This window comes from Erpetoichthys calabaricus, chromosome 5 (genome assembly GCF_900747795.2).
Source record: "Erpetoichthys calabaricus chromosome 5, fErpCal1.3, whole genome shotgun sequence".
NCBI lineage: Eukaryota > Metazoa > Chordata > Cladistia > Polypteriformes > Polypteridae > Erpetoichthys > Erpetoichthys calabaricus.
In genome coordinates, this window is record NC_041398.2 from 193,359,239 (window position 1) to 193,374,708 (window position 15,470).

Genomic DNA, 15,470 nt, shown 5'->3' on the forward strand with positions numbered 1-15,470 from the left:
GGGTGTTGTACCATGTTAGCCATTATGAATGCAGTGAACAGTCAAGCAAAATTACACCTTTTTATTACAATGTGCAAATTTTTGAGGCAACTCGGACCCCTTCAGGCAAGATGCCTGGAAAGCTTGCATATTGTAATCTTATTAGTTAGCCAATAAAAAAGTGTCATTTTGCTTGACTTCTCACTACAAACGGATAATTAGTAATTCTTATGAGCACACTAAATACAATCAAAAAAGCTCATGGAGAAAATTCTATTCATTTCAACAAAAATTGTTCAAATAATTTATAATTTTGTACAGTTCTTTGATCTAAAATCAATCAATCAGGTAAAGACACATTAATTTACAATTGGTAAGGGTATCCATTTTATCTTCCCCAGCCTGCTAATGTTCCACAGAGGCTGTTGGAGAAAATATAAAGTGACTCAGTTTGTTAAAATTGCATGCATTTTTTAGACGCGGTCCAGGCTATTGAAAGTTTCATTCATTTTCAGTACTTTTCATGACTTTTTTTTTTAATATCAATTTATTTATATAGTACATTTAAACAAACAGAGTAATGCTGTGGCCAAAGTGCTTTACAAAAATAGAACAAATTAATATAAAACATAAATAGAAATAAAATATATGAACCTAAAATAAAATACATAATAAATAGAAGTAATGTTATATACATAAAAAATAGAAGTAATGATATATAATCACAAAGAGGAAGCCATCAGTATTACTGAAGGTCACTGAATGCAAGTGAATAGAAATGAGTCTTTAGTCTTGTTTTAAACAGTTCAGTTGTAGACGACTCCTTTATATGATGAGGTAAAGAGTTCCACAGGCGAGGTGCAACAGCTGCAAAAGCCCTGTCCCCCTTGGTTTTACACTTGGTACGAGGGACAACCAGAGACAGCTGACCAGAAGATCTAAGCACTCTAGATGGCTGATGTAAAACACACAGTTCAGATAAATAGGCAGGAGCAAGCCCATGGAAAGATTTAAAAACTAGCAGTAGGATTTTAAAATCAATTCGAAAACTGACAGGCAGCCAGTGTAAAGAAGCTAAAATAGGAGAGACAGAGTCATACTTTCTTGCCCCAACCAGAAAGCGAGCCGGCAGCATTTTGTACCAACTGTAACCTGTGTATCAAGGATTTGTTAATCCCAGAATACAGCGAGTTGCAGTAATCGAGGCAAGAAAAAATAAACGCATGAGTAGCTATCTCAAGATCCCTAGAAGATAAAAAAAGGCTTTATCTTACCTAATAGATGAAGTTGGAAAAAGCAACTCTTGACTACAGAATTTATTTGTTTCTCAAAAGAGAGGTTACTGTCAAAGGTAACACCAAGATTGCGGACTTGAGGTTTGGAAAAGACAGAGCCGAGAAGACCAAGACCAATTTGGGCTTTAGCTGATGGACCCACTATAAGCACCTCCGTTTTATTTTGATTTAGATCAAGAAAATTATTAGCCATCCAGGATCTTAATTTAGTCAGACAGTTGTGGAGTTCATTTGTTGTAGAGTTACAGACAGGAATATAAACCTGAGTATCATCAGCATAGCAGTGAAAAGAAATGTTAAATTTCCTAAAAATTGCTCCAATAGGGTGAAGGTATATGGAGAATAAAATAGGACCCAAAATGGATCCCTGAGGAACACCATATTTAAGAGGAGCAGTAGATGAAGAAGAGGAATTAAAAATCACTGAAAAGTGTCTACCAGTTAAATATGACCTGAACCAGTTAAGAGCAGCCCCTTTAAGCCCAACAAGATGTTCAAGCCACATCAGCAATATTTCATGATCAATAGTGTCAAAGGCAGCAGACGGGTCAAGGAGGAGAAGGACTGCCGCATCACCTGAGTCAGTAATAAGAGAGATGTCGTTGAACACTTTCAGGAGTGCCGTTTCAACACTATGATAATGCCTAAAGCCAGATTGGTAGATCTCAAATAAATTATTAGAGTTAAGGTGATCAACCAATTGAGTATAAATAATTCTTTCTAGAATTTTAGCCAGAAATGGCAGTTGTGAAATTGGATGAAAATTAGCTAAAACTCCAGGGTCTAATTTTGCCTTTTTAAGACAGGGGCGGACTGCAGCATGTTTAAAAAATGAGGGCACAACACCTGAACTAATAGAATCATTGATGATGGCTAATAAGGGTGGGCCCAACACATCAAAGGCTTCCACTAGGAGACGTGGTGGTACAATATCCAGAGGACTGGGGGCTGGTTTAAGGGAGTCAATAGTTCTTTTTAGCTGTGAAAGTGAAAGTAGATCAAAGGATTCTAAGACAATGTCATGATTAACAGTAGAAAGTTCGTAGCCCGTTTGAACAATGCCACGGCGGATAGTATCAATTTTGCTGACAAAGAATGATAGAAACTGGTCACATGAATGAACAATGCTATTTGATCCCATCGCAGAGTGGGGGTGAATGGCCACATTAATTGAATTAAATAAGACCCTAGGATTCTTTGAATGATGGCAAACTAAATCGACAAAGAAATTTTGTTTCGTTTTCTTAACTTCGGCCTGGAAATTGAAAAGAGAAGTCCTAAAAATCTGTTTAGAGACAATCAGTCCATCTTTTTTCCAACGCCGTTCAGCAGTTCGACAGGCGCGGCGCAGTGATCATGTATTTTCATTAACTCAGGGAGCAGGTCTACCCTTATTACTACATATCTTGGGGGGAGCAATTGAGTCTAAAATCTTTTTACAGGAGGAATTAAATTTTACGACAGAATCATCGATATCATTATTTTGGTCATGCACATAAAGACTAGAGAAAATGGTTTTAAAATCAGATATAATAGAAGAATTTAAAAAGCGCGAGCAGCGTGGGGGACAGCTATTAGTAGGGACATCGACAGTAATATTCAGGTCCATCATTATAGAAAAATGATCAGTAAAAGAAATATCACATAAATCAATATTATTCACTGAAATATCACGAGTAAGGATGAGATCGAGGTTGGCACTGTTGAAATCACCAGCAATGATAAAAAAAAAAGCCATCGGGATGGGCTGTTTCCTGCTCATTGATGACGTCTTGCAGCTCACGCAGCATCTCATTTGCACTGAAACAACAATAATAGTGGTGAATTCTCTTGGTAGATAGAATGGCTGACATTTCACTACTAAAAACTCCAGCTGCAGTGAGCAATCAGTTGTGACTGCCATAGCATTGACATACCAGTCATTGTTTACATAAACACAGCGTCCCCCACCTGGAGTCTTACTGGGGGCAGTGATGTCTTTGCATAAAATGGTTTAATCACATGAGGCTGAATAGCTGAGTCAAGGACGTTGTTCTGGAACCATGTTTCCAAGAAAATAAACATGCAAAAATTGCTTTTTCCGGAATGGGCATTGAATTGGAATCTCAGATGGTCCATTTAATTTTCCTTTCATTACCATAATGTTTTTTGAAGAAAGCTAAGTACATTTATACAGTGTATAAAAGTACTTAAAAAAAATGATACCCCTACAGCTTAAAGTGGCAGTGGAGAACCAATGGCCATCCTGACAACACTATGCATAAGATGGGAACCACTCCTGGACAGGGTGCTAATCCGTTTTAGAGCAAATTCTTATATTTATCCAGAAATTAGTCATACTGTGAGAATTTAGAGTCTAATTAGCCTAACATGCCTATTGTTGGGAATACTGGAGCACACAGGAGCAGCTGGAGAAAAACACATGCAGACTAAAATATTCCCAAATAAATCTTAATCTACAGTGCCATTGTGCTTCTAAATTCTGACAGTTATGTAATTCCTAAAATCATCAGCCTACTACATTCAGGTTTAATTTTTTTATTTAAGTATATGACATTAGAGCCATAGCAAGTGCTGTGTTATACAATAATCAACAGGGTAGGTATTAATTTTGAACAGATAGTGTAGTGTAATTTAAAGAAAAGCTCCACAAATTACAGTTCAATCACTTTTCAGTTTTTTTTCTAGGGTTATGCACAGTACTCAGTGCTGTTTTATGGATACTACAACAATCAACGTGCCATTGGGTGGCTTAAGTTTCGTTTACCACTCTCCTATTTTTTGGTTGGAGTTGGAACTATTGCTTATAGCTTCATGGTGGTTATCAGAACGTAAGTATCTACTAAAAAAAGTAATATCTTGAGAATAGCAATAATCTAAGAAATTTCATTGATGGAATTTGTATTAGAAAATTGGACTGTCAGTACTGTTTGTTTTTTGGTTTCATTAAAGAAGACTAAAAACTGTATTTTGATTAGGGCATTTATGTTTTATGAAAAAAATAAAATAATTGTTTCATATTAATTATAGTTGTCTGTACACATATATGGGTTAGTGCAGATGAAATTATTCTGCAGAGGAATGCGTAAGGGGGAATCCTGCTTACTGTCATCAGAGGACACACTTTGTTATTGTTGTGGACTAACTGCTCCTCAGTATCTGCTCTGACTGTGGTGGTGCTACTACAAAAAACATTCTAACTTGTAATATAATTTTAAAAAGCATTTGCAAAACAATCATACAAGGCTTATTAATGACAGGTCAGAAGAAGAGGAGTTGAATCTGATTGAACATATTTTGCAGCAGCATTTTTTTGTCTAATTTCTTAAAGGGTCAGTTTCTAGACTTAAAGCAGAGACAAAATGGTGGTGTAGTTATAATACAGAAAGACAGAAAAAAATAGACATTCTGAGAATAATTCAGACTCTATTAGTTTTATTTTAGGCATCTAAAATCTGGTTAGATAATCAGACAAAACAAATTAGAATGTGTGTGCACGATGTAACATTCAGATGCATTCAGGGACTTAGCTGATTTGACAGTTGAAGCATTTCATTTTTTTGTTGTTATTTTTTCTTGCTATTAAGAGTCAGTCATCACATTTTTGTAACAACAAGTCATATTCAAGGATAGCAGCAACAACAGAGTGCAATTACATGCATTAGTAGACTTTATTAAATGTATGATTGGTAACAGTATTTTACAATGTCATTAAATTAAAAATGTATCCCAAACAGGCTTGGAGTGGCTCAATAACTTTCATAGACAGCAGATTCCAATTCAAAGTTCAAAGTTTATTGTCATATGCACAGTAAGGAAACACCTTTCCCTGTACAATGAAATTCTTTTTTTGCTGTCCACACCAAATGACAAAACCAACGTATAAAGATAAACATAAATAATAAGTAGCAGGTAGATAATAAGTAACAGAGGCAGCATAAAGTATAAAAACAGAATAAAAGTATAAAGTGTAATGTGCAGGTAGGTGTGTGATGGACAAGTCAAATACAGTTATGTGAGGTAGATAGAATGAGGTGAACCATGGTTATAAACTCCAGTCAGTTGTTTAGGAGTCTAATGGCCTTGGGAAAGAAAGAGTTCTTTAGCCTGGAAGTCCTGCATTTCATACTTCTATACCTCCTGCCTGAGGTAGTGTGAACAGTTCGTTTTGGGGGTGGGCGGGGTCCCTGAGGATCGAGGCAGTTCTCCTGCGGACTCTGCAGTTGTAGATGCTCTGCAGAGAAGGCATTGGGGTCCTGGTGATCTTCTCAGCAGTCTTTACCACTCTCTGCAGGCGTTTGCGGTCCATAGCAGTAGTGTATCTGCACCACACGGTGATGCAGCTGGTCAAGATGCTCTCAACAATGCAGCTGTAGAAGTTGCAGAGGATCTTAGTCGACATACCAAGCTTACTCAGCCTCCTTAGAAAGTACAGCCACTGTTGAGCCCTCTTGACCAGCTGTGTGGTGTTAAGTGTCAAGTAATGTAAAAATATCAATTTATATCCTATTGTTAGTTGTTGGTTGTAGAGAGACTGTGACTAATTGTAGGTAAAACTTCTTAAAAAGTACATTTTAAAAGAAGGACCCGATAAATCAATCTCTGTTTTGAAAATTCAAGGTAAAATTGTGGCCTGCTGTGGATCATGATGAAGGTCTGGAGCTTTGTTGATAAATTATAACATCAAAAAAATATGCACTTGTAATGCAACCATGAGTGTGGGAGTGAGTGAGCATGTGTGTGATTGTTAAATTGTGTGTGGTGTGTATTTGTCTGTGTTTAATGGAGGGTGTTTTTAGAGTGCTGTTTCCTGGTTTTTTTTGTTAATTTTTTGAGAGTTCCATTGAATGTATATAGACGTATACACTGTTTGGGGGTTTTAAGGTCAGGTATTTCAAATATAATGTGTCCAATTAAGGGTGAATTGAATAAGTTCAAAATAATTACTGATACCCCGAGAACTTTCATTAACTTGTTATTAACATCACCATTTTGGAGTTTTATTGTTAGGTGCGTCCTGGCTTTCGCTTCCCAAAATTCTCTGAATAGCGTGACATATGTAACATTATTAGTGCAACCCTATTTAAGTTGGCACACAGTATTCAGGGCTGATCATTAAAAACCTAAAACACAGGCATTACAAGCTTTTTATTGTAAGCGGGAGTCAGGCCAGCCAAGAAGAAGTTCAACCTAACCCAGTCAGTTCCCAAGCTTAGGCTAGGCCCGAAAGGGAAAAACTGCTTTTTAAAGTTTAAGAAGTACTTCAGAGTCTCTAAATGCTAAAAAAATACTTTACAAGAGAAAAAAGCAGTGAAAAGCTCTGGATTATAAAGACACACCAAAAGGTGAAACTTTATAAGTCAAGTCAAGTCAAGTTGGGGAGCATGCACTGGTACAGTACGTTGCCTCACCCACTACACGAAAAAACAACTCGGGACCCTGGTTGGTAACCACCCAGGCAGACATGCAGTCCAGTCCCACCCTCCGGAAATGACCCTCTGTCTGCCAAGTGTTACGTGGGCGACCTCTTGGCCTGGTCCAACCAGTTGGATCCCCAACAATGAGGATCTTATGAGCTGGGTCACCCTCGGGGTATCGTGCCACATGGCTGTAGTGCCATAACTGACGCGCCCTCACAATGTAGATAATGTGCCTCATTTGGGACTCCATAAGCAACCGCTCATTCGACGCAAAGTCAAACTAACGGTACACAAGGATTTTCCGGGTAGACACAGTACCAAAGGAGTCCAGTCTTCATCTCGGGTCACAGGATAGCATCCATGTCTCGCAACCATATAGCAAGACAGGAAGCACCAGGACTCTAATGACTTGGACCTTCGTCCTTTTGCATAGATATTGGGAGCGCCACACAACCCTTTCCAGCAACCTCATGACCCCCCCCATGCTCTCCTAATCCGTCTACTGACTTCACAGGAAGAGTCACCAGAGACATGAATGGCACTGCCAAAGTAAGTAAACCTCTCGACAAGGTAAACACTCTTTCCACAAACAGACACACTGCTGATGACTGTGCCCAAGAGGTCATTAAAGGCCTGGATTTTGGTTTTTATCCAGGACACTCGCAAGCCCAGACACTCAGACTCCTCACGCAGTCTCTCGAGCACCCTGATCAGAGCCTCCATTGGCTCTGCGAAGATCACAGCATCGTCAGCAAAGTCAAGATCCGTGAATCTTTCTTCACCAACAGATGCCCCACAGCCGCTGGACCCCACGACCCTGCCCAACACCCAGTACATGCAAGCGTTGAACAGAGAAGGAGCAAGAACACACCCCTGACGAACCCCAGAATCAACTGGAAAAAAACAGAGGTTCTATCTCCACTCTGCACAGCACTCACAGTAACAGTGTACATGCCGGCCATGATATCCAGCAACCTCAAGGGGATCCGCAAACCCTCAGGATGTCCCACAAGGCAGCTCAATCAACTGAGTCGAACGCTTTACGAAAATCGACAATTTTTTTTTTTTTTTAAATCTTTATAAATTAAAGATTAAATTAACTAGATAAAGAAAAGAATAAATAATGCTCAAAAGACCAAGAAAAGAATTTTATTAAAGATGGTCTAAAGCAAACAAGCCCCAATATGCAAAACTAATGGCAAATACAAAAAACTAACAAATAAATCACAAAAACCAAGAATTCTGAAGAAATAGCAATACTCATGAAACATACTTCAGCCAAATGCAATGAACCACAGCTGGATCTGTTCAGTATGGCTGGAGAGAGGATCCAGTAGCAGTGATATAAAAAAAGAAATAAGCAAACATTTAACAAACATAACAGAAATTATATGAAAAACAATAATTTAAACACAACAAAAAACATTAATTAAACAGAAAATGCACATAAACCCTGGAAGTAACACAGCGCTTTTACTTTTGTCTTTCTGATGTTTAAAATCTAAGCTTCTGTTTTTGGTCTTTGAGTTCAGGTTTGTGATTTCAGTTTTGATCTTCTGATCAGGCTGACTTCTGACTTTGACCTTGGCTTGTTCTGACTATGTTTATCTCTTGATCCTTATCATTAAAAATATACTGTTTCAACCAGAGTCAGTTAAGATATGACAGAGCCTAGTCCAGACCATGCCAAAAAGTATTTGCTTTGTAGGAATTTGGCCTAGGGTCAAATGTGTTTTATGTTCTGCTATACAGTTTTAGAAATGAGCTGGGAGATAAACATGCCGACAGAATAAGATAGAATCAGAGTTGCAGGCAAAACCTAATATGTAAAGCAAAGACAAAGTCAGAAAAAACAAATCAAAAAATGCAAAACTAAGGTCTTCTTTGCAGATATGTGTGCCACTATCCCATATAAACAAGCCATAATGACATAATGCGCCACCTTACTTCCTAGTCTTGCGAATGACAATGGCCATAAAAATAATAAAGAATAGGGCAATAGCATTGAAAATCTAGCACAAAATGGTGTAGTGAAGATGGTAATGTGATGATAAAAAAATAATGGTTAAAAATTTGCAAAAACAAATGTAGTGGGAGGATGAGAATCCAGAAAGGCAGATCATAATACCATTATTGTCATCAAGAGCCCAAAGTATCTAACCTATGGTTAGGGTTTCTGTTGAGCCCAGAAATGAAGACTGCCCCCAACCAATTCCTCAGCATGCTCCTCTATACTGCGCTTGAAACCATTTCTGGGGTTTAGATAGAGGAGATCCTGATGAATTTACAAGCTGGAAATGTATGAGGGCACAACAAAAAGCCTTCACAGGGCTGTGTGTATTGAACAACCTATTTTGTCTTTCAGGAAGCCGTTGCTAAGATATCTTGAGAGGCTCTATTCACCAAACTGCATGTGGTGGAGATTCAGACTGCTATGTGAAGGTTTTGAGTCAGAGCTATTAAATGCAGTTATAAAATAATGGTTCTGTAGCTTTAAAAGATGACTCCTCACCTTCCACAACTAGACGTACGACAGTGAATTAAATGCTAATTTACAAAATGTATACAGTATTTACAATATATAGTATTTAGTATGTAGTTATGCACATGGAATGGAAACAATAAACTAGCTGATTAGTATTTTCTGTTAATGATATGCTTTACCCCATTCTTGTTTATCAAGGAACCAAAGAGTGCCAACACGGTACATTTTTGTTTGGCTTGCAAATAAGATTTTCACATTACTCTGTCCATATGTCATTACTACTTCTACTACTAATATTAAATTAAATAATGTTTTTGTATCCTTCCCATGAAAAATTGTGCTCTGTTAGCTTCTAGAAAACAGAAAAAAATAGCATATCTGAAGAACGGCCATAAGACGTACTGCAGATCTCCAGTGTATGAACTACTTTACAAGAAAACATAAGATTTATAAATGATCTTAAAAAAGGAGAGATTAAGTGAAGACATTTAGTAAATATTTAAAATTTTGTGGGGAAATTTCTGAGATACAGTAGGTGTCACTTGTTATTTTAAAATAAACTGTTCAACTATGAAATGTGGATATACTGACGGAAAGCAGATATGGATAAGTTTTTATTCACTTGAAACTAATGGTATACAGCATGTATGGAGCATGTTAACTAGTAGCCTCATTTAAGTTAGCATCTTGGGAACCTTCAAATGGTGATAAATTTATGGACGCTGTAGGCAAACAGAAATTGACAAATCATGTAGGATGTATGGAATCAATGTATGGAATAATGTTATTGACTATTCTTTTTATTTCTGATGCTCATATTAACACTGTTATGCTCCATTTATTTGTAAATCAATGGAATATGACTTTGTTCACATTTTGTAGTACCTGTTTTTACAGCACATTTTTATTATATATTTCATTTTGCTTTCCCCTAGAATGGCAAGCAATGCCAATCAAGAAGGTGGTGGGGATGACACTAGCTTTAACTTTAGTTGGAAAATGTTCACCAGCTGGGATTATTTAATTGGGAATCCAGAAACTGCTGATAACAAGTTTGCTTCAATTACCACTAGCTTTAAGGTAGGTTTATAGTAACATGTTTTTTGTCTAACAGTAAGCAATAGTCAGAGCTTTTTAGTTACTCTACTTATAACTAACAAATGTGCAGCAATGTTAAGTATGCATGAGGTGTTACAGTACAATGAATTAAGGCCATTTTTACCTTTTAATTTTTGATGTGCATGCTTCAAACCTTAAGTGATGTAGTACAGTGGAAACTGAAATTGCATGGGATTCTGAATATGTTGAATGTTATAGCTGTGATATAAAACATGGCTAAACAGCTGCATTAAAATTCATATTAGTTTTGTTAAGACGTGATAATGGAAGGTCAAAAATGTGTGCAATATAACATACCAATCTGTGTCTGTTAATGTACTAATGTCACTAATGTGTGTTTTATGAATGTGAGACCATATTACTTTTCATTGAATTCTTATATAGTTCTCCATAAATAAATTTCTATAAACAGAAAAGCCCAAGACTAAAAAAAAATTGTGAGTGGTCTCCTCTAGACTTTCTCGAATACTCAGATATGGGAATGGATATTTAAAGTGTAAAACACAAGACAATGATTATATTTTTATATTATGTACATTAAAGAACCATCAATAACAAGTCATATCAAATTAATAATATATTGAACAATTATAAAAGTAAAGTTGAATAAATCACACTTTGCAGCTGCATGAATATAAGGTGAAGTACCACTTCCGGTTAACGAAAATAGCCCAAAGGTTGAAAGAAATCTACGTTTTGTACCTAATATGTGTATGCAAAATTTGGTTGACCTAAGTGAAAGTGTACTCAAGTTATCATGTTTAAATACACACACACACAGACATAATTCCAAAAATGGTATTTTTGGACTTAGGGGGGGTCTAAAATGTCCAGATTCATCAAAGTCTCAAAATTGAATTTTTAGAGGATTCAAATACTTCCTAAATACTGTCACACATATGATGCCATCATAGAAAAACTTACTAATTTATGAGGAAAGCCTAGATATACCTGATTAAGTTATCACTCATTGTAATATCTTTAATGGTGGACAATTTCTGAAAAACAATTTAAAAGTAATAATCATACATGTGTGAATTACATTTAGATTAATGTGTTTGACAACTTAAAGAACCATAGTGATCTATGGCAAATTGTTAACCTGAAATTACTTTTGGAGCAAATAAAACTTTTGGTTAGGGAAGATAAACAAAGAAAGCATTTTTCAACACATCATTCAAAAAGTATGTGTATATTATTAATAAGGAATATCTTCTTTAAATAATGTTAATTCTCTGAATTTCATGTATGGTTTCATGAATGAGCCTGTATTCAAAGAATAAATGATGCTAGCTTTTTAACACATTCAGTCTGTTTTTAAATACAAAAGCTATAACCATGCCAAAGCAGATACTATAGATTTTCAGAAATTCTCACTAAAGAATTTTTGTTTGTTTGTTTTTATTCTAAATCTCTTTAGTTTCTCTGTGTAGGAATCAATTGTGGAAGAGCAAGAAAATCGTAAAGAGGAAAATATTCATTTGACACGGTTCCTGCGTGTGCTGGCTAACTTCTTAGTACTTTGCTGTCTTGCTGGGAGTGGATACCTAATTTATTTTGTTGTGCGACGTTCTCAAAAGTTTGCACTGGAAGGACTAGAAAACTATGGCTGGTGGGAGAGAAATGAGGTGAGAATATGTAAGATATTTTAAAATTTGGTTAATTGTCTTATGAATGATTTAGTACCCAATGTAAAGTAAATCACAATCTACTATATAATAAAACATTAAGGACTGTGTGTGTGTATGTGTGTCCAGTCCCTCAGAGCAATCTGATTGGTCAGTTTGGCTTTCGTGATGCGATCGAGGAAGTGTGAGTGTGAGACACACAAGGAGGAGTAACAAACCGTTTGAAGCATGCTGAGAGAGTCTCTTCAGAAACAGAAAGTAGACAACCAGAAGTTAGGCAAGTAAGGAGCCTTGAATAATGACAGAGTCTGAAAAACAGGATTCATGGGAATGCACTCAAGAGAGTAAGCGCTGGTCAAGAGATACAGAGAAAAGGTGCTGAAGGTTCACATAGGACATGAGACAGCAAATAGTTTTTAAATTATTCAATTACCTGTCTTTGACAGGTGGAATATCTAGTTTCCTGGCACATGCTGTAACTATGTTAAACTTCTATATATGCTGCAAGTTTTTGTTTACGGTGTACCATGGAGGTTCATTTTTAGTTAATAAGTACTAAAACGTATTATGAAATGAAACAATTTCTTCCTTATTGACAGAATGTAACTTATAAATGCCCTTAATGATTGCAATTTATTTAATCTACTGAATTCTTATTGACCTATTTTATGCCAAATTTTGAGTTTGTGGCTATTTCATTTCATGGATGTCTTTTTTTTCCTGTTCTTACTCCCACCTTCCTCCTCCTCCTTAATTGTACATGATTTTATGATATTTCTTAATTCATTTTGAAATATGAACATAAACATACATCTTTGTCTTTCCTAGGTGAACATGGTGATGTCTTTGTTGGGAATGTTTTGCCCAACTTTATTTGATGTGATCAGTGCTTTGGAAAATTACCACCCACGCATTGCCCTTAGATGGCAGCTTGGACGAATATTTGCATTGTTCTTAGGCAATCTTTATACTTTTATTATTGCTCTTATGGATGAAATAAACTTGAAGGTAAGATGATCATGAAATTCTCTAATGGTACATATTTACTAGTACAGAGTAGTTTGGACAAATAATTGTGGACATTTTTGAGTATTTTATGTATTGTGAAAAGGCGCTATATGGGCGCCGCCCGACACAAACTGACAACGTGAGGCACACGTAAAACAAATAAACTTTTTATTTTCTTCACCTGTGGGGCTCGTCTTCCCCGTGTCCCACAGGCACAACACAGTCCCAAAACACTACCACAAAAACACTTCCTTTCCCCCACTCCTCTCGGCAGCTTCGTCTCCTTCCTCTTGACTCTGGCTCCTTGAGTGGTGGCTGAAGGCTCTTCTTATAGCCCACCCGGAAGTGCTCCTGGTGGTAATTAGCCTAATTAGCCTGCACTTCCGGGTGTGGCTGCATCACAGCCCAGACGGGCTCGTTAAATCATTCAGCTCCCCCTGGCGGTGGCCACGGAGCCCAAAAGGCATGAGCCCAGGGGGGGCTTCCACCAAGTGTTCTGGGGAATGTAATGAGCCTCCCATGGCAGTTTCCCTGGATCCAGTGCCAAAGGGCATCCCGGCCATCCGTCACAGTATATATCCATCCATCTATTACCCAACCCGCTATACCCTAACACAGGGTCACGGGGGTCTGCTGAAGCCAATCCCAGCCAACACAGGGCGCAAGGCAGTAACTAACCCCGGGCAGGGTGCCAGGCCACCGCAGACAGTATATATGTACTTAATATTTATTGTCAGAAATGTTTTGTATATTTCTTATGCAGTCAATAGTTTTGTTTTATTTTTTCATGAAACAATTTTTCTGATTTAATGAAGAGCAGTAAATCCCAACATGCATTTATGTAAAAACACTGGTGTATGCGGCCTCTATTACCCATGCATGCATTGTTCAAAATATTGTTACTTTTTAAAGTGTCAATATATCATAGATATATAATATAGTACAACTTTTTATTTTTATAGCTGGAAGAAGAAGCAGTAGTTAAGTATAATATGACAATCTGGGAGGCCAATCTTTATAATGGAACTTTGTCAGAAAATTCCACTAGACCACCTATTGAAGTTGACCCTGCTGATGTGCCAAGGGGGCCATGCTGGGAGACAATGGTTGGACAGGTACAGCTTTTTAATGACAAATAAACATTTTAAATTGTTTTGTGTATTCAATTAGTAAGTAAAAGAGTAACTATTTATAAATGCAATTCCCAACTTCATTTTCTTTTATGGTTTTTCTTCAAGGGGAATTATTTGCTCTTTATACAATACAATAAATCAAATGAGTGGGTCTGTAAACTGTAATTTGGACAGCTTGGTTATTGGACAGCTTGGTTATATATAACATTCTGAATTATTCTTATTGTCTACTGTGTGTTATTAAAAGTAGCTTACTTGTTATACTTACACACAAAATATAGTCATACTCAAATGGTTTGAACTGATAATTATATTAATACATTATATTTTACTTACATAACGCATAAATGACCAAACAAATTGTTTTGATCTACTTTAAAACAGATTAAGAAATTCAAATCTAATAGTAATGTGGTAATTCAGTAGTTACTTCTTAATGCTACCTAGCTTCGGGTAACTAAAATGAATCTGCCCTGGGGACTCCCTCTGCAGAGTCTGCACATTCTCCACATGTTTGTGTTACCTTTTCTTTCTTTTTTTTGCAAACACTCTGTGCTTGGGTTTATTTGCTACTCAAAACTGAGCCAGTATGAGTGAATATGGTGTAAGTGTTGTAAGACACTAGAGGTCGCTGTTGCCTCTTTCAACCCAATAGACAAACACACTGAACACAGGTTAAAATCACCAAGAAGGTATTTAATTATTCTTCTTGTTTGTATAAAAGCACCTCCACCACCATAAACAGGCAAGTAACACTAATTATAACCGCAATAAATCCACACAAATCTCTCCTCCACACCTCCCAGCAAGCTCTGTCCTCTATCTCCCATCTCCGGCTCACTTGCTGGGTCCCCAGAAGTCCTTTATATATTCCTTTGACCCAGAACTGCTTCTCCTCTTCCATTCTTGTGACTTGCCAGCACTTCCTGGTCAGATGGAGAACTTGCTTTTTCTTCAGCCCAGAAGTACTTTGGGGCTTACGTCCCCATGACTTGGGAGTACTTCCAGGCTATATGGAAAGTATAACTCCCAGGTCTCCCTGCAGCGTCTTCTGGAGGCACCCACGGTACCCAGCAGGGCTGTGAAGCTGAACTCCAAATCCCATGGTGCCCTACGGGAATCTGGGGTACCGCTATACTGCAGGGACATTACCATCTGGCATCCTGTAGGAGGCAGTGTCCCTCAGTAGCTGCTTTCCCCCATCTTTCTCCTCTTTGGGCGTCACGGCTGGGTTGAGCAGCCGGCCGCCCACCACAGTGTCTACATGAACATGGCCTGCAATAGACTGGCACCTAGTTCATGGCTGATTTTTGATTCATGCCCAATTCTAATGAAATATATATTTATATATTTCTCCCCCTCCTCGAACCGCCACCTTACCGTGGTGGAGGGGTTTACGTGTC

The 15,470-nt window shown here is 37.4% G+C and overlaps 1 protein-coding gene across 1 annotated transcript in view; it reads left to right on the top strand.

The window, feature by feature from the left end:
- tmc1 (transmembrane channel-like 1) overlaps nucleotides 1-15,470 on the top strand; it is an 85,545-nt gene that overhangs the window by 54,063 nt on the left and 16,012 nt on the right. Inside the window, exons 9-13 of the mRNA XM_051928569.1 lie at nucleotides 3,963-4,105; nucleotides 10,115-10,259; nucleotides 11,732-11,926; nucleotides 12,755-12,934; nucleotides 13,897-14,049. Coding sequence (XP_051784529.1) covers nucleotides 3,963-4,105; nucleotides 10,115-10,259; nucleotides 11,732-11,926; nucleotides 12,755-12,934; nucleotides 13,897-14,049 — 816 coding nt within the window. The remainder of the gene's footprint in view (nucleotides 1-3,962; nucleotides 4,106-10,114; nucleotides 10,260-11,731; nucleotides 11,927-12,754; nucleotides 12,935-13,896; nucleotides 14,050-15,470) is intronic.